The sequence below is a fragment of the Teleopsis dalmanni genome, chromosome 1 (genome assembly GCF_002237135.1).
Source record: "Teleopsis dalmanni isolate 2A chromosome 1, ASM223713v2, whole genome shotgun sequence".
NCBI lineage: Eukaryota > Metazoa > Arthropoda > Insecta > Diptera > Diopsidae > Teleopsis > Teleopsis dalmanni.
The window spans coordinates 143,058,082-143,079,228 of record NC_051846.1 but is presented as its reverse complement, the minus strand read 5'-3'; the positions used below and the strand labels follow the sequence as shown (position 1 = coordinate 143,079,228).

Sequence of the window (21,147 nt, the reverse complement as noted above, 5' to 3'; positions counted from 1 at the left end):
ATAACCTATCATATCTATTATGCGCTGTCAAGTCAATAAAATAAAAACTGTGGAAATCATTTGGATAAAAAAGGGATTTAACACTTTATTTAAATATTATATTAAAAATAGTATAATACATATGCATATAACATTAATTTATTATTATTAATATTATGTGAATTGTTTTATAAACATTTTATGAATATTACTTCCATAGACAATCTATCCCACCAGATAGGCAAGACAAGATATACCTTCTGCTCAAAAAGTACTCGGATTTTGTAAATAAAACACACAAATTTAAATTTTATTCCGAATTTATTTTATTTTATGTACAAATATAACAAAAAAAATTTTTTGAAAAAGGTCTATTACTTAAGGAGTAGTTAACAAACAACAAAATTCGAATACTTTTTGAGCAGAAGGTATAATTGTAAACAAAAATTATAGCGTTTATGGATACTTTAATTGATTTATTATGATTCTTCTTCGGTAATTGTCAAACAAGGGACAATACACTGAACTATGGTGTAGAAATGTTAGAGACTCATAAGGCTTTAAGTAGATTACTATTGATAAAGGATATGATGTTGAACAAAGCAAAACTCTAATCTAGGTATAAAATAAAGCTGGAATAAAGGCTTACATGGGAAACAACAATAAAAACACGTAGGCTATATTTTATATAAATATTTCGTCACTATTAGGGTTCTAATTACGACTTGAAAATAATCCCGACTTGAAGGAATGTGAATCAATCAAAGGAATGAAATCAAAACAAAGCATGTAAACCATGAAAAGTGGAAAAAAATATATAATTGCAAAAATAAGTCTATTTTTTTTGAAAGTCAAATTAAAAAATATATAAATGTAAATATAAAAATATATATAGATAAATATATAAAAATATAAATATAAAAATATATATAGATAAAAAATAAATCTAAGAATGTACAAATATATATGCCTATTTTCTTAGAAAGTACCAATGGACTTGAATATGACGGAGGTTTATATTTTAAATTTTTGAAAAAATTTCATTTGTTTCAAAATTATTAATATTTTTTTTTTTTAAATGATTATAGTGAGGAAAATTTAACACTAAAAAATTTTTTCTATACGATATAGATAACTTGTCATAGGAAATAAAATTCTTATTTAGTAATATTTTGTATGAACAAGCCAGGAAGGGAGCAGCACGCCGCTCATGTAGCCAGAGCCTTTCTATAGACTAGTACACTGTACCCTCCTCTCTCTTATAAAAATGAAGGAGAACCAGAACAAAAAGGAGTACTGAGATAATCTAGCTGGATTTGCGCAGCCCCAATCGTTTAGTGGTATCTATGATAATAGGAGATTTTAGGATTGTATGGACTTATCAAAAGAAAAACTTAGAATCATTACAGAAAACTTAATAGGACACTGTAAACTAAAACATCACCTAACGAGACTGGGCATATATGCGTATACAAACTGTAAATTCTGTGAAGAGAATGCAGAATCAGCCACACATGTGCTATTAGAATGATACGCGCAAATGCACACATGGAACAGATTTCTGGGAATGTATATCCGTACAAAAGAAGTAATAAATCTCTGTAATGAAGTTTCTTTATCAACGCAACAGTAGTTTGAGAAATACTCTAAGCCCAGGAAGGGCCACAATAGATATCCCCTCGCAGTGCAATATCCCCTCTCAATTATAATAATATAATTATAGTAATATTTTTTATTATATAAATGGTTTATAATTTTTAAAACAAGACCTACAAAGAGATATTATAAACCCCTACCATACACTATATTTATTTACTGCACTTCTGAAGGAAACTACTATGTTTTTCTGTATTTTATTAGGTATCAAATAAAAACACCCTGTAAAGAATATGCAATCAATATCATAAAAACTGTAAGACACCCGAACTTATTCATTATTATTTTAAATATGTATGCCAACCTTATTAACCAGTCGATAAATGTACACATATATAAATTTTAAATCAGATAAAAAGATAAATAGATTGTAAGAAAAAAGAAAAGTATTGCAAAAATATATTTTTATTGCAAAAATGATATTATTGTCTGTTTTGTATCACTTGACTCTATTTTGGCTGACGAATTAACACTCCAATATTAATTATATCAGTAAACAAAACTGAATACAAAACATTTCAATCACGATTTAATCAGATATGACGTCACAAAACAAATCACGTTTTACAAATAAATCATTAATTGCTTTTGAAATTCTGATTAGATTCCAATCAGTGCTTCAAAATTTTATAGACCACAATAAAGTCAAGAAGAAGTTGATTTGTGTAGATTTAAGTAATTCAGTTTCCATAATTCATATCTTATTTGGTGAAAATTTGCTAATATTTGTGATGATCAATAAACCGTCACAATTCAATTATATTTTATTAATAAACCAATTAATTTATTGATTATGTTAATCTATTGTTTGAATAGAATGGAAATGAAAATTTTTTCTTCTTCTTATTTGACACTACAGTCCAGTGTGAACCCTGACCACCCTGGAAATGGAAATTTAAGCAGTTAAAAATATTTATCATAAATAATTAAGATGTATTATTTATCAAATTATTTGATAAGCATGTTGATAGCATAGAAAAGATATCATAAAATAAAGGAATAGCTGAAAATCTTAAGTCAATATCCAGCTTATTACTGAATAACACTGCTTTGCCCAAGTGACAAAGCACAGATAGCCTCGGCTCATATGACCAAATTTGAGCCGACATATCGTTTATATCTGTTATTGTCTATATTATAATTTGCATTGAAAATAACAGCAATTCTGATTTCAACAAGCCTATGACACTGTACATAACATGGCCCTTAAGATCCTAACCTTGAGGCTGTTATCCAACACTTCAATTCACTTTCTACTTTTTTTCCTCGCCTGTATTGAAATAATATTACTATTTTTTTCATTACTAAAGAACACTTAAAGAAATTTTGCAATAGGTTTGCATTAAATGAAATGAAATTTCTTTTTATAGTGATTTCATGTAGCACTTTATCATTTTCTCTATTATTTTCAGTTATTCTGCTATTACTTTGAAATTTTTCTATTGTTAATTATAATGTATATATTTAAGCTTAACTCAAAACTGATGACATTTACTTAAAACGAGGGTACTTACTTCATAATTTATTAATTAATTTAATTAAAATTTACTTAATATTACTTATATTTTGTTTTACATCTACTTCATTCAAACACAAAAATATCCACAACGAACTTTGTAATGAGAATATTTTCAATATATGATTAATTAACTTAAATAAATAATGTTAAAAATAGATAAATACACTACTAATAATCGTACAATCTATTTATTATAACATATGTTTTTAAGTTGTAATCGAATAGAGAGAAATATAGATCTATGAATGGCATTATTACCGCTATACTTTGTAAAAAATTGACCGACCAAAGAACCGCTGAAAACCATTTGCTTAACTCTTTCGTCGATGAACCGCAGAAATACTACTTTAATAGAATTATGAAGCTGTCCGAAAATTGTCACGGGATCATAAATAATATTGGCTTATGTAAATTAAATATTAATTAAATTTGTTTAATATCACGTGTTTCTTGTTCGATAGATCAAGAGACCGAACGCACTTTTGCGAAGTTGGGAGCTACCGAAGCCAAACGGAACTTTTCCAGACAAGCAAATGGATGTCCCGTTTGGTAGCAACCATGCGTTCGAATAATATCGCATGATTGCTCCGTTAATGAAACTAAGCACAGGGCCAGATTTAGGAGACGCGTGTGTTAACTTATATACTGTATATATACTATATATAGAATTTTCTAAACATTTTTGAGGTTAAATACTTGATATCATATATGTTATTATCTAAGTTAAATTTAGCATTACTAACACCTCAAAAATTTTGCTTGTTTTTTCATATATTTTTTTTAACTTAATATTATATTATAATTAAGTTATCACAGTAAAAGATTTCTGTATTCAAAATGGAAAAGTGAACTAACATTTTGTTACTACTATAGTACTGCTAATATTTAGTTTAAACAGACAAAATATCTACAAAAAAAAATTGAAAAAATATATAATGATATATTTCGACCTTAAAAGAGGAGAAAGAAATGGGTGTGAAAATAAGAGGAAATGCCGTAGTTACTGCAATATACAACGCAATAGTGTATAACTAACGAAATTAAGAATTGTATTTTTTTTTATATGTTTTTAAAATTTACCAAATTGTAAATTTATGGATAATTAATTATAAATATAATTACATTTATTTATTAACATAAGTAATAAATTTTCTTTAATAATTTATATATATAACATATTCTTAATCTTAGTGACATATATAAGAGAAGGTATCACAACTCTTCGATAACTCAATTGCATAGTTGTTGGCAACAAGATTTTTTTTATATTCGATAAGTTCAACAGTAGGCTGAGTTTACTGTTCGATTATACCTATTCAAAACAGTTAAGTACACATTTGTATCTAGATACAAATACAAAATGTACAAAAAGAAGTACATCCAAGTGAGACACAAGTAAGAGTACAAAATAAAATTCTCCGACAAGCTACGTGCGCTTCGTTGAATGTCATAAACAAAAACCTAGACAAAGATCTATATCTACGAACTGTTGAAGAAGTCATTCGCCAGTATACACCTAAATTCCGCGAGAGACTCAAAGCGTATCCAAATCCTCATGTTCGACATATATATTCTGCAACTGCACTAAACCGCCTGCAACTGCACTAAACAGAGGACATATTGACGTTCTTAACTGCTACTCGTCTATGGAACTAAAGTGGGTATGTCACAATAATCCTCAAAGAATGCAGTGACGTGGTGACAAGTTCCCAACTCTTCTTAAAATCTAATCTAATCTATATTGATTATTGCAATTAATGGGTATAAACTTGATCTAATAGTTTCAGAAAATACCGCGAGGAGACAGAGCAAAAAAGGGCTTCCATTTGTTAAGGCTGCGATGTGGAGAAAAAATCTACGCACACACGATGTATGTTTTTTTTATTACTTATATATGTAATAAATATTAAAGGAAAAATAATAACGCACCTTTGCACCCTACCGTCCTTATTCGTAAGTATTTCACCAAGAACAGTATGGATAACCACCGAACATCCTTTGAACTCACCTGATTCGGCTCTTAGGGACGTTTTTCTGTTTGAATGGCTCAAAAAACAATTCCAGGAAGCGTGTTTTAGCAGACAAAAAAAGATGAAGATATCAAAATCCAATTATAAAAATATTTCAAAGATTATATCAAACTCTGTTATATGTACATTTTAGTTAATGGACAGAACTTCCGACTAGACTGTATTGATTGTAAAAAATAATCTTTTATTTTCAATTTACTAAATTAGTTCCCGAAACTTTTCAATCAAGATAATATATATCTCTAAATAACGAATGTTTCATAATTACAATTAAAGTAACGTCAATTAACTAGACTTATTTCGAGTCCACGTCATGAGTTCAATTGAATAATATAAATTTGTCAAAAATTATATTATTCATATAGAAATAGATAGATAGATTATAGAGAATAGATAATAGATTCATACATATATCATTTTTAGGTAATTGGGCCCTGACATCATATATTTTTCGTCCACTATTGGGTCAAAAATGTGTCCCCAATTTTTTTACTGAAACTGTACTTTACAGTTTTCATCAGATTTTATTTTAAATTTACAAAACTTCGTCGTTATGAATATTATTAAAAGTTGATAACATGGAGTACCGTGATCAGTTTCAGAAAATTAGTAATACATCTGCATCATACCTAAATGCGTTTGTAGGTCATATTTAGGTCTAGTCATATTCAATTAGTGTAATGTTTTTATCGAAAAATAGTATTTAGTTAGGCGCGCCAAAGTGATAGCAGCCTGCAATCATTAACATAAAAAGAATTAGTTATGGTAGTAGCACTAGAGCTGATGTAATTATTTGCTCAGTTATTTATGATTAATTTTTATAATAATATAATATATTAAAAAAATAAACATTTCTCTAGATAGTTTTTAGAAGTTTTCAGTCCAATATACGTACTCCCATTTTGCTAACCTTGAAATGAATTTAACGTAAATGATATGGGAGTATAATGTTTGATGTTTGTAATTTATTGATGAGGGAGAGAGAGAGAGAGAGAAAGAAATGCATCAGAGTTACCATAAGGAACAGAATAGGGGTAACCCTACACAAAATTACTAATGGAAAATATGACCTTAGAATTTTACTATCTTTAAATTATTTAAATTTAATTTATATTATATTAAAGTAAAGCTCTATATCAACAAGAGATCAAGAAATATCCACCCAATTTTTAATTACTGTGAAATTAAATATTCAAATTTTTTAAACATCTTTTTTATTTTTAAAAAATCAAAGTTATAAGTTTTAACCATAGTTAGAGAGTATGAGTTTTAGATTTGCAAGCGATTCTATGATTTGTATCATTAATTATCTGTATATATACTGCCTCTTTCTTTTTACATTCAAACTCTTCTCTTTATAAAAAAAGAAACATTTTTTCTTCAATTTGTAATTTAATTTTAATTTATGAATAAAGAAAACTTAAGTGTTTTTCTAATAATATTTTTTGTTTGGTAATGCATTATAAATACGAAAAACAAAAAGAAATTAAAAATAACAGCCGTCATTGACTTTTCGCGAAATCTAAAAATTGGATGAAGTACTACTATTCCTAGTATATGTAACTTCATTTATTAATTGTATAATTAGACCTTGGGCGGTTGCACGGTCAAAATATGACGCGAATCTATCCTTTGCCAAATCAAAGAAATAGAACAGAAATTAAAAGAATATAAGCCGTAATTTTTTCTTTCAGAGTTGTAAAAAACAGCATTATGTCTGATTGAAACAAATTGGCATCACTTTTCAAATATGTTAAATGCTTATTTTTGATGTATTTTTTTGTTGTGTTGTGTAGGATATGAAATATAAAAATTGTAAACACTAAAAATTAATTAATTTAAATAAAAGAAAGCAAAATGAATATTAGAATGAAATAATTTATATATGTTTTTCAATCTCAAATCTTAGAAAATAAAATGTTCATATGATTTTAACGGACGACTGGAATTTTGCAATATATTTCCAGCAAGAGTAAAAACTAACTCTGAAGATTTTAAGAGTATTATTTATGGTTATAATTTAATATATAAAAAGTTGTGAAACCAGAACTATAGATATCACTGTGACATTTTGTTGAAATCAAATCTTATAGATATAATTTTAATTTAATGATTTCTGTTTTAAGAATCAAAAATAATTTCTAACCGATACCAAAAATACCACTATGTGCTATCACCTGTAAATTTATTTATCTTACTTAACATGACTTGACAGATTTACAGTCGAAATTAAGTAAAACTAATATCCATTTTAAAATCCCAAATTGTATAAAAGTGTTACCAATAGTATATAATTGACAACTGCGATTTGACTGTCTGCATAACATTTATTCAAAGTCAAGGCCAGAAAGAACGTAAAACTGAAGTGTCCATTCAATATATTACAGTTTGCATAAATGGCTCTATGAATATTATATATTTTAAATAGCATATATATATAAAGTTGTACATTTGTGAACTCAAGGGACTTCCGAGAAGACAATAAAAAGTTATGTAATGCCTTGTATACTCATGCTTATCTCTTTTATACATTATTGAAATCAAACTTTTAGATTAGGTTAGGTTATACCGGTGATCCTTAGAGGATCCACTTAGGCCTATTGGCCCATTGTGTTACCGTATATACGAATAACTCAGAGTTGAAAACTACCTAGCACCTTTAGCAAAGCACAAAACGCTGTTTAGTGTCAGATCTTGTAATTGATCAGGATCCTCAAGAAATTAATTAAATCGCCACCGTGCATGAGCTGGGGAAAGACATAGTGGATAAAAGGCACTCTCATCGTCTTCCACACAACTGCGACAGGTTTGATTAAAAGGGAGACTTAATCTTCTTTAACATATAAGTAAACCTACCAGAAGACTAATTGTTTTGGATCCGTCAGTGAAAATAGTTAAGCCCTCACCTAAGGGGAGACCATCTGATGTCCATAAATCTGAATCTGAGATGAAAACTCAACATTAAATTTTCTGTGGAATTTAAGAATTTCCTATTCTTAATTTCAAATGTAGTCAAATTTCAAATGTAGATGTAGTCAAAGTTAGGAGTTGTTAGGAGTAAAATTGAAAATAATAAGAACAAAGGCGTGTGCATATTCATTGGCTCTCCATTGTGAGGTAGCTTTGAATAGCTTTGAGTCTAAGAGTCTAATGAAACTTTTACGAAATAATAATTTTTCTAGCAAAAAAAAAGTTTTTATCGGAAACTAATATACACCAAGTGCTTTTCTATAAATTAATATATTTTACTTAATATATATGCGTAGAAAGAATAAGGAATTATCGAAATATATTAAGCATTACTAAATAATACTTTAGTTTTTATTTGATTAAAGCAAAGCAAGCAAAAGCGATTAATAATTAAAAGTGCAAAATCTAATTGATTTATTGTTAATAAAGACAATTCGCATTCAGTAATTAAAGCTCATGTGCAAAATTTTACTAGCAATTATTAGTCTTTGGGCACTTAATTAAACTTAATTAAACTAAATTTAAAATATTGTATTTTCTAATATTTACATGATTCGTGTTTTTCTTTTTGTGGATTATTTTCATCGGTTAATTCCAATTCAAAATCACTTGTTCAACTGGTTTGTCAAACAAACTTCATTTAAGTAGAATTTGTAATAAAATTTGAATATTTTTTCAATAAAATACATGCACGACTCAATTATGTACAAGTGTAACTTCGTAATATTTATGCACTTAACAATAACAAAACACATAAATACACAAATTACGATTATCAGTATCTAGAATAGTATCTCAGATATTAAGTCTCTTAAGTAATTTAAATTCAGAATTATTAAGAAATTATATTTTGAACGCACTTGTGCTGCTTTTCCACTTCATCTTGGTAATGTATGCGAAACTTCGATTTAAGCAACTTAAAAGGCGCCTCGTCGTCCAGCGAACTGGAATTCAAATCATTGAGCGACATGTTGTAACGAAGTCGTTAAACCAAAAACTGATCTCGTTGGACAGAAACAATATGAAAATTTCAATTTCCACTCCAACTCAGAACACTACGAAGAGTAGTGTTATTCTCTCCCGCTTGATTGTTTAACCAATTATCACACGTTTCGACTATTACTCCGCACTGGTAAACTGAAACTCTATTTGAGTTTGCACCTCAATTCCCCAATGTTTACTTGCTTCCAGTGCAAGACATACACAGATCGTTGACGCTAAGTTTGTTGTTTTAATTAACAACCCGCACATCATATTTAGTTAATTTATTTAAGTGTTTGCAGAATCGATCATGAATACATTTGCATGAATTAATTGGAAGCGCTGCAACGGAATAAAAATAGCAGTTTTCATACCTTAAATATAGAAATCATGTGAAGAGTAAATATTTTCGCAGACTTTCGTTAATTAAGATTGAAACTATTGTTTCGCTTTTTTTACTTAAAAGCAACAAAACCTAAATATATATATTCTTTTTCTTAAAGAAATTCGCTCAAGAACCACTTCTTTAAGATGATGATTTCAACTATGAATTGTAGTTATAAACATGGGCGTTGCCAGGAGAACCCTATACGACAGCGACCCATTTCTTACCTCTGCTTGAAATAATATTTCACAATGAAAAGAGTGAAGTAACAGTTCCAACCTACCTAAATTATCATAATAATAGATATAATATATAGATAATCAATAATAATATATTTTGTTGATTATGATTATTTTATTTGATTTAGTTTTATTTAAACTATTAGTGTTCATAAGCTAAGAGCAATTAGTTTTTTGTGCTCCCTGACCTACTTCACTACTATACCTTTAATAATAAATCAATAACTTAATTTTTACATTAAATACAAATCGTTAAAGCCCATATAGCTAGAGGAGCCATTATTCATACTGACGACGCTAAGATAACTAAAAATGTTACAGTGTATATTTTAATATGTAATTAAGTTTTCTTTAATGAACTCTCAGTTCTACCTTTCTCTTTTCTTGTTTCACTATCACAGGAATATTGTAAGCAATTACAAATCGGATAAGCTACCCAAACATATTTACCTAGCGATATATTTAGTACACGTGAAGAATCTAGCCAACCCTTTATTACAAACCCAACAAATATTGAAATCTTTCCGTCAAATACATGGTTAGAGGTGAGACAAAACGGATGAAGCCCTTTCTTTTAATAAGAAAAAAATTTGTAATCTCATTGAGATCCATAATAGAGGTGCTATTAAGATTATGTAGCATCTTAGATAGGTTATGAGACTAAATAAGTTAAATAAATAAGTTATGAGACTCTATATTTTGTTTGGATCGTGTCATTAAATCTGAAATAAAGATCTACGGGACATCTTACAGTACTGACTCATTTTAAGGTCAATTTCGATTCCTTTTTTACACATAGCTGAAAATAGCTCCTACAAGAACGATTATTCGTCAGAATATTTCAAAGCATCAAATGTTAAGAATCGTTGTATAAACGCGATATTTTGCGTAATTCTACGAAAGAAAGTCTAATATAAACCCCATGTTCCTAATCAATGATGCTTTAGATGTGAGTATTATGATCCAAGAGAGACTATCTCTCTTGGAAAAAATAGCAGCTGGCGCAAATTATGATATAATTTAAAAAAAAATTGAGTGAAGCTAAAAGTAGGAAAATTCATTTATTTTAATTTGATTAACAATAAGACTGGGTTATAAAGGGGGCCTCGCAATTCTGATGTCGCCGTCGTGCAGAGTTGATCTAGCTCCGCCACTGATACCAACTGTTAAGTACGCTGACATGGCTATGATTCGAAATATAATACAACACAAAAATTTATGTTTCGAAATTTTTTATCAGTTTTAACTGATAATAATAAGAACAAGCAGCTGGTTTAAAAAGTATTTATATTTATATTTATTATTTCAAGGGCTACATTTAAAAACACTCTGCTCAAAATTTATACTTATTTTTCTATCTTTTTTCCCATACAAATTTTGAAATGTTGAAAACTTTCTTCAATATTTCTGATGTTTCAGACATTTATGTTAATAAATAAAAACTAAATAACATCAGATTTGTAAAGTTTTTGTTATATCTTGGATTTATATTATGAAGAAGAAGTGCTAAACACACCAGAGTTTAGATGATACTTCAAATTATTCTTAGTTTGGATAGCAAAACAAATTTAAATCAAGAAGATTTTTATGTTAATTTCTTCAAAATCAAATTGATCTTAACTTGGACAAATCAAATTGATCTTAACTTAGTACAAACTTAAGATATTTTGAATAGTTTAGGAGAAATGAATGAAATTTTCATATAAAAAAAACAAAACTCTTATTTGTCATTTGTACATACATATCATATGTGTAAAGTATTGATCATACATATATATATACCTATATATCATATGTGCATAGAAAATATTTTATAAAAGTAATGTGGATATACACCATACGATAAATCCGACAAACAAATTACAATGATACATAACGTGAATCGATATTTTTGCTTTTTGATTTCAGATGTCACTTTAACATTTTTGACAACTAAAATTATATTAAAAACTCTTGTGTGAATCCAATGTTAACCTCCCATAAATACGCTTAGCTTTAATGTTATGATTTAAAATTTTTTTTAATTTTATGCTAAAATTGTTTATTGTTTTATTATTGAATAATTATTTCCTTTTGTTGATTTATACCTTAAATTATAGTTTTTTTTATGTCAGCATTATTACAGTGTATATATTTCAGATTGACATTTCGTTCATTTTTAAAAAATTATATTTTCAATATAACACTTCTTGTTCTTCTTGTTAATTATATTACTCAATGTTTCGTTTTATATTGATGATTTTTTTTATATTTTATATTAATAAATATGTACATATAAACTGAGTCAAATGAAAACATTTCCAAAAATGTTAATTTTGTGAATAAATATTATGAATATAAAGTGTTAAAAATAACATTAATTATATAGAGAAGTTTTTCAAACAGTAGTGAACTAGAACAACAAAAATTCATTTTATATTATTTTAATTAAGTGAATTTTTGACCGACCATCCAGCTGTTTCGAGTATTGTCAAATACCCATCATCAGTGGTCTTGGATATAATTCTTGTATTCAAATATACAAAAATAGTTTTTTTAAGTTTGCAAGTACAAGGAATCGATCTCGTGTCCTGCCAAATTTGAAGCTCAGAGTCAGCGCTCCTTAACCAAATAACCCAAAATTTGTTCACACATTTTTCTGGAGTTTTCTTACTTTGCTGTGAAAGTTTTATTAACAAATTCACTTGCTGTGTTTATATTAGAACGGAATCATAAACTAGCTGTAGAATAATTGAATTAATTAGTTATATTTTTATCTTTGATTGTTGAATTTTAATACCATTCTGATTGTAGAGGCATTATTTGTTGCATAATTACATAATGTCATCTCATATGCTATATTGCGGCACTATTTATATTGTAAATCTATAAAAGAATTTCTTAATACCTTGAGTTGTGTTAAATTAAGTTTAATATATTGATGATAGTTACTTGTAATTTAAATTAAAATTATTTTATCACTGTACTTTATGAAGCTGCGGACTAGAATACACTTTTTATTACGTTGAGAAATTTGTTAATTAATTAGACTTATTTAATCAAAAATTGTATTATTATGTATTTATATATGTCAAACTATAGTTTATAAAATTACTGAACTTTGAAATCTTCAAATCGGTGCGTGAATATACGTACGATATATGTATGTTGCGCTATAAAATAGTTATGAGCTTAACTGCCATCAGAAACAATGTTTAATTATTATGCTAATGTAAAAAAAAAAGACGAAATCTTTAGGATCGGTGGTTGAATATCAGCAATACGATAATATGAACAAATTTCATATATTCAAAAATATTTCAAATGATTTCATATAAATACGTTTTATGAAGTTTTAGATAAAAAATTTCACACTAACTACTAGAATATAAGAAATTAATTCTTGAAGTAAACATGTATAGATCATTTTAACGAGTTAAAGTAATGAAAAGTATATTTCAGATGAAAACCACGTGAGATTGTGCTCCTTTCTAAAATATTTTTTAGCTTATTATAATAAATAAATACAATAAAAAAATGCTCATTTTAATATTTTTCAGTAGGGTGCAAGCATCATTTCAAATTAATTATTTTTAAAATATATATTATAATGTTATAAAAATGATTTTGATAATAATTTTGTTGTTTTACGGGCTAATTGATTAATAACTATGCAATAATGAACACTGCCAAATATATAGCTCTAAGAGCATTAAAGTTAAGAGACAAAATCTTCCACGAGGAGATAAGAAACAACACTATACATTTTTAAACAGAAATGATTTCCCTAACCCAGTAATTCATAAAATTATGGCAGGAAAAACAAATCAAAAACTTAACCAGAAAACCCAAATTTATAAAAGTATAGTATATGTCCCTCAACTTTTCAATCAAAGCATTCACAATATATGACAAATAGCAATTTAAAATTACATATAGGACGCAAAACACGCTGAAGACATTGTTCTCTAACACCAAATTGAAAATAGATACTCTCGATAAACAAAATGTGGTTTATCAAATCAAATGCGTCGGTGAGGATCCAACATATGCAACCTAGTATATGTTAGTACAACAAAAAACAAGTTAAAGACGCGTATAGCCGGACATAAACACAGTGTAAAATATAAAAATATTATTGCGTCAAAAACGGCACTGGCATCACACTGTGTTACATCAAAGCATGAGCCGGGTCTTGATAATGTTAGGTGTTACACCAAGAAAATAATCAACAAAAACGCTTTTTCTTGGAAATACTATACATCCTACAAACTCCTAGTGAGATGAGAGTCTATTATATAACTGACATACAGAGGCGTACAAAAACACCTTCAACAAATCCGGAAGAGGATTAATATATCATTTCTCTATGTATATATATTTATTGCCATAGTATTGTAAAATTATTTTCTGTATATATGTATTTCAAGTTTAAATGATAATGTATTCTATAATTGTTTCTTTGTGATATGTACTAAAATATTATTACATTGTATTAAAATTTTATAGTACCCTAATGATGACTATAGATTATAGTCAAAATATCGGTTAAAATAAAATCTTTTAAAACAAATAAAAAATATTTAAAAAGTTTATCATTTAACTATTATTAAAAAATATAAAAATGATTTTGTAAAAAATATTGATAAAGATAAAATAGATAGTGGAAGATTATAAAAGAATATTACACTTGATAGATATACTTAACAGAAATCAAATTGGGACTCGATTTCAATATTTATTAAATACTGAAATTGTTAATAGCATTTTATTTGTAATTTTTTTATTATATGATTTTTTTCTAATATAACAGCAAATTCGGTCATACAAGTCAAGTACGGCTTTGGGTCAGTTGACTAATGAATACTGATTCTAAGCTCCAAATTAGAGTCAGTATTCAAATTTTCAGCTTCAAATTTGGTAAGGTACGATTTCAAACCTTGGTATTTGCAGCCTCAAGAAATAATTAAATATAAGACATACATTGTGACCGAAAAGTTTTCGGAAATTCTCATTTAAAATTCGCGCGCTGTATATTTTTCGATATTTTAAGTTTATGTAGTTTGGCAGCACTGTCCTTAATTACTATGCCAAAAATGAGCGCGATCTGTCAGACAGTTCGTTTACGGCAGCTGTTGAAACCAGTTCACCTCAGTAGTGCGTTGCGAAAAAAACAATGGAAAAAAATATTGATCAAAGAGTTTGCATCAAATTTTGTGTTTCGAACGAAATTTCGTGTGCAGAATCGTTGCGAATGCTACAAAAGGCTTATGGGGAATCAGTTTTATCGAAAACTCAAGTTTATGAGTGGTACAAAGCCTTTCAGGACTGTCGTACGACCGTCGAAGACATGCCGCGTTCTGGACGACCTTCGACCTCTACCACCGACGAAAACATTGAAAAGGCAAAGGAAATCGTGTTCCAAAATCCTCATGTGAGTGTTAGAGAGATAGCACGAGAGCTAGGCATCGGTCGTGAGATGGCTCGTTTGATTTTGGTGGACAATTTGTGTATGCGACGTGTCAACGCTCGGCTTTTTCCGATTCACCTCAATTTGTTCCAAAAACACCATCGTGGACAGGTCTCGTTAGACATGCTTGATCGTGCCAATTCCGATCCAACTTTCATGGAACGCATCATAACGGGTGACGAGACATGGGTCTACGAGTACGACATGCAAACAAGCCAACAATCATCGGAATGGAGAGGAAAAGACGAGCCGAAACCGAAAAAACCACGCCAAAGTCGCTCGAAAATCAAGGCAATGCTGATTGTTTTCTTCGATATTCGTGGTGTGGTGCATCATGAATTCGTCCCTGAAGGACAAACAGTCAATAAAGCCTATTATTTGACTGTTTTAAGACGTTTGCGTGAAAATATCCGCCGTAAACGGCCTCAATTGTGGAAGGATAATTCATGGATTTTTCATGACGATAATGCTCCCTCGCACCGAGCCAACATTATCAACGATTTTAAGGCCAAACATTCAATAAATACCATCGAACAGCCCCCGTATTCACCTGATCTTGCACCGTGTGACTTTTTCCTGTTTCCCAAACTCAAATTACCACTCAGAGGAACGCGTTTTGAATCCATAGAAGACGTAAAACAGAATTCGCAGAGGAAACTCAAAGCCATACCGGAAAGCGCCTATAAAAAATGTTTTGATGATTGGAAGAAACGTTGGCATTTGTGTATCGCTTCTAATGGAGCATATTTTGAAGGAGATAAAATAAATATTGATGAAGATAAAGAATTTTGCGTTTTATTTAAAATTTCCGGAAACTTTTCGAAGATCACTGAAGATAGATATTTGCCAATACTCGAAACAGCTGTATGGTCAGCCAAAAATTCAATTACTTAGGTCGTGTGCGAGTTAGGCTAAGTTGCGTTCTAAATGAGGGAAATTCTAAGTTGTGTCGATAATGTATTGATGTGTCGATACGTGTTGATAAATTGCAAAATGTGTGCAGTGCAAAAAATCCCAAAAAATCTCCCATTTGGTTTAGCATCAACTTAGCCTAACTCGCACACGACCTTAATAAATAATAAAATTTTATTACTGTAAAGTGTGTTGTAGCTATAATAATTGTTGGAACATCACTTGATATAATAGGCGGTGAAATAAACATCAAAAATATCACAACGAAAGTGATGCTATCTGAAGAAAACTGAACCGACATAGACCGATTCGTTACTATGATCGTAACGAACGGAAAAAATATGATCTAGAAAATGGTCAATTAAAAAAAAAAAACAAAGCGTGACCTGGACGCAGCCTAACGAAGAAACACAAAAATCAACATAGGGACCCTATCCTGAAATATTCCCGATAGAGTTCCAGGATAGAAAGAGTCTGCTACGCAAAAACGAAAATCTGTACTGGATTAGTTGACGTTAACTGTGATGAAATGAGTTATTAAGTATCCCTTCAAATTATTTGTTGTGATTGCACATAAAACATTTTAAACAAAAATTAACTAAAAATTATTTAAAAATCAATTTCATCTACTTTTGAAATGTAAAAATATTGTTTTATTTAATTTTATGATTCTCTAAACAAATAAAAACAAATAAATTTCTTATTTATCGTTATCATTTAAGCGGACTAACAGATAGATTATAATAATTATTTGAGATCTAATATAGAAAGTTCTATTTATAAAGCCACTGCTTTATGCACATATATTAGCAATTAAGTATTTAAGTAAATAATATTGAATTATTACAAAAATAAAATTAAATCCACACTTCGAGTTAATTCAACACTAATTGTGCAGTTGTATAAAATATGCAATATTTCACGAGATCGAGATTGAAGTAGCCAAGATTGAAGTGACGCAGCTGGCTTCGCTGCGTCTGATCTCGTATCTGACAAATGTGAAGTTGTTATTTCGCGACAAGTCGCATTTGAAAAATGTCACAAATGTGCTAATTTCTGGCTTTTTATTTGATTTTCTTCAAATCGGCGACACGCGTTTACGCCGGCCAGTAGAATTCAGTAGAATTCGCTTATCGCCCGAATAAGTCTTATGTGGTTTTCGATCTATCGATATTGGAGGCGACACTTTAAGTCAACTTTTCACATACCTGAAGGTTACTGTTGGCATTTTGTTGTATTTTATTTTTTTACTCTTCAACATTCGTTCATGTAAATCTCGATTTTAATCTAATTGCACATTTTTCATCTTCCGAAACGGCTTACAAAAATCACTTGAAAATATTATCGCAATTTATTTATTTTGAAATTATTATTATTTTTCCTTTTTTTTGTTTTTTTTTGAATTTTTAAAACGTTTCGTACATTTCGAGTTGGCCGTTTTATGATAAATTATTAACTGATTCAGAAAATTTTTATAGAAAATTATTTAGTGACTAAATTGAACGAAATTACTTGAATTAAATGCTATCGATGATGTTATCGTGTATGTCTTTGCATACTTATAAGTTTGTTTACATTCGTTTATTTGTACTTGTGTCAACTGATTTATATTTATTATGTTTTAAAGTAGATATTAAATTGTGACACATATTATGATTGCGAAATAAAATAATTAAATTTATTTAATTAATAAATATTTCATTATTTGACGCAAATCTGATTTCCCGGTCATACCGAATTAACAAAAAAAGTAGATTTTATATAATTTTGGAACCGTAAAGTGGATAATTTCATTTTTCAAGTCTACTTACCTACATTAACTCTGCTTCGTCTATCGTTTGGAACAAAGATATAGAAAGTGATTGTTGTACTCACAATCAATGTGATATTTATTATTACAATTATTATGACAATAAAAGTATTTGGAGTAATGTGATCTGATATGAGACCTTCTCAACCAACTCTGGCAAGTCATTTCGTAAGTTTTATTAATTCAATTGTTCTTAGTTCTAGCCATTCTTACAAGTACAAGTCTTTTAAGGAGTTAACTTTTTGTCTACAGGCATTGGAGAAAATTATGACATTATATGTAGATATTCAATTTAGTAAGGAATTTAATGAAAACAAAACTTTTTCCAATACACTTTATGTCAAAATTACTTACTTCTAAAGATAACGATCCTTAGAATTTGAAACTCCTTACATTGATAACACTAGCAGTAATTTTTTCTTTCAGAGCAGCAGAAAAATACTCACAACTTACGAAATAAAAGATGTGAAACAACAACAATGCTCTTAAAATCTTCAGAGTTAGATTTTACTCACAAAAAATTTAACGTCTTAAGTTCCAGTCTAATGTAAATATATACTGGAAATATGTTGCAAAATTTCAAATACCCGTCAAAATTGTATGAGCATTTTATTTATTAAATAATAAAAATATTTACCATTGCCCTTCTAATATTCATTTTGTTTTCTTTTATTTAAATTAATTAATTTTTAGTATTTACAATTATTATATTTCATAAAAAAAAGCATTTAATATATTTGAAAAGTGATGCCAATTTGTTTCAACCAGATTTAATGCTGTTTTTTTCAACTCTGCAAAAAAAAATTACCGCTACTATGAACAATACCTTGACAACACCTCAACCATAAGGTCAATTGTGTTCATTGTAATAATATAATAATCTCGTCAAACAAGTAATATAATAATAATAATTAATAAAATACTAATAAAACAATTTAGTTCATATCAGACCTAGTTGATCTGTGTTAGACGTTTTTGACCTGATGTTAAACCTGATTAATTGTGTCAGATCGAATTTTTTTGTCAGACATCATATGTTTCTGTAAAGAAAATTTTTTATTTATTATAATATACAAAAAACCAATTTGCAGTCGTTCGTTATATATCAAAAAACATTAACGTATGTTCTACAAGATTTTAAATAGCTAGTATAATCTAGATTACTGAATAAAGTGATAAGTGCTCAGTCAAACGTAATAAATTACCTTAACAATCGTTTTAATACCATTATTCTTAAGAATGTAAGTAAACACGTGGGGTAAACGTCTTATAAGTAAGTAGTAGTAACTATAAGCCAACCTACTTTTAAAGCGGATAACGAATTTTAGTCTTAGGTTTCTAATATAAGAACTTTCATATATATTTTATAAAATTTAATAACCGAATTCTCATTTAATATTATTAATTGTTCAAAATTATAATAAGATATTTAATTTGAGTCTGAAAAATATACTGTAACCTTTGACTTGTCTTTAGACAGCATGCGTATTTTTTATACTCTTATCAGCTTATCTATCACGTTATTTATTTATCTTTTTCAAGAATTTATTTTCTTAAATTAAATCAATTTTTGCATCTAATAAAAAGAAGAAAATAATAAAAGCAATCAAAATATTGTATAAAATTGTATTTCTAAATTATTTATAAGCAGACTTATAAATAAATTTTTTAATGCTAATAACAGTTATTCATTCTATTCTTCTAAATAACATGACAGACATATTAAAAAGTACGGGTTTTACATATCGTAGTTTTTACTCTCTTCGCATAAAAACATTATTGTCCCCTACATCGTTTATGGGCGGAACATAATCCCTGAAATCTAAAGATACCGTTCCCTTTTATTCGTCATTTATAAGTCTACTTCTCGCCATACTTTAATTTGTACATACCGGACGTCCCTACTAAATTCAGAAACACACTATCATTGTAGGTAGATGACACCTGCATAATGCACTCTGACAAAATAGAGTAGAGTGTATTTTGCACATTCATTTAAGCAAATCTACACGAACACATCAATGAAATAACAAGATATTTCGGCAAGTGGAAAAGAAGTAGACCAGATTCTTTATCACCAGAAAAAAAGAAACAAAGTTCAATAAATCTGATTATGTAGGACCAGCTCATAGAACGGGAAAACAAAATAAAAATATCTAAATCTAATGTCTTATAAAAAGCTCAAAAGGAATGAGCATATAAAAAAAAAAAGCTCTTATGGCACACAACTCTTACCTCACTCCACTTATTCTTACAAAAGAAACTAAGCATTCAACACAAAATGCTAGCCTGTACATAATATATAAGACCCAACATTTTGTATGGATGCGTTGCGATTGGTAAATATACTACTGTAGCATATGGTAGTTACAGACGTATCAAACTCAAGCTCAAAAGGAACGGGCACATAAGAAAAAAAGCTCGTATGTTATGGCACGCAACTCTTACCTCACTTCACTTATTCTTACAAAAGAGGCTAAGCATTCAACACAAAATGCTGGCCTATAAACAATACATAAGACCCAACATTTTGTATGGATGAATTGCGATTGGTAAATATACTACTGTATCATAATTACAGACGTATCAAACCACTGCGATCAGACGCGTAATAAAGGTCATCCAGTGGAGTTTCTGAAATAACAACATTTAAAGATAATTAAAATATATGAATATAACAACTCATTTTAGAATTTATTGAACACTCACAAACTTTATAAAAAAAAGTGATGATATGTGAACTTACAAAGCTTCATAATAAGAAGCCAGAATTATTACATAAAGTAGTACTACAGAAAGATTAACAAACCCAGTGGTATATTGGTATAGAAACCAATCAGAGAACGAAATAAAAGTATTGGATAACACTAACTTCATAACTGGAACTACACAGAACATCGGAGACTACCTTTCGGAGTTAAAACACTAAGTGTACTTTATTGGAATAATTTATATCATGGTCGTTTCGAAATACTCATCAATAACATAATTACGACAATAACGGCTATAAGCCCATATAATTACCTTTTAATAATACAGTGGACGTCCAATATAACGAATTTTATGTTGCACCCCTTGTTCGTTATATCGAAAAATTCGTAATATCGAATGTTGTACATTTACCTACCAATATGGTTATTTTTAGGAGACTTCATATATTTGAGTTCATAAATTAACTTATAAACACGTACGAGTATATATTTATTTAAAAGTATTT

At 28.7% G+C, this 21,147-nt stretch overlaps 1 protein-coding gene across 2 annotated transcripts in view; it reads right to left on the bottom strand.

The window, feature by feature from the left end:
* LOC119669150 (proton channel OtopLc) overlaps nt 1–17,531 on the bottom strand; it is a 28,122-nt gene extending 10,591 nt beyond the window's left edge. For both annotated transcript variants that reach the window (XM_038078950.1, XM_038078951.1), the window contains exon 1: nt 17,329–17,531. In XM_038078950.1, coding sequence (XP_037934878.1) covers nt 17,329–17,381 — 53 coding nt within the window. In that variant the 5' untranslated portion in view covers nt 17,382–17,531. The remainder of the gene's footprint in view (nt 1–17,328) is intronic.
* Between the last annotated feature and the right edge of the window lie 3,616 nt (nt 17,532–21,147).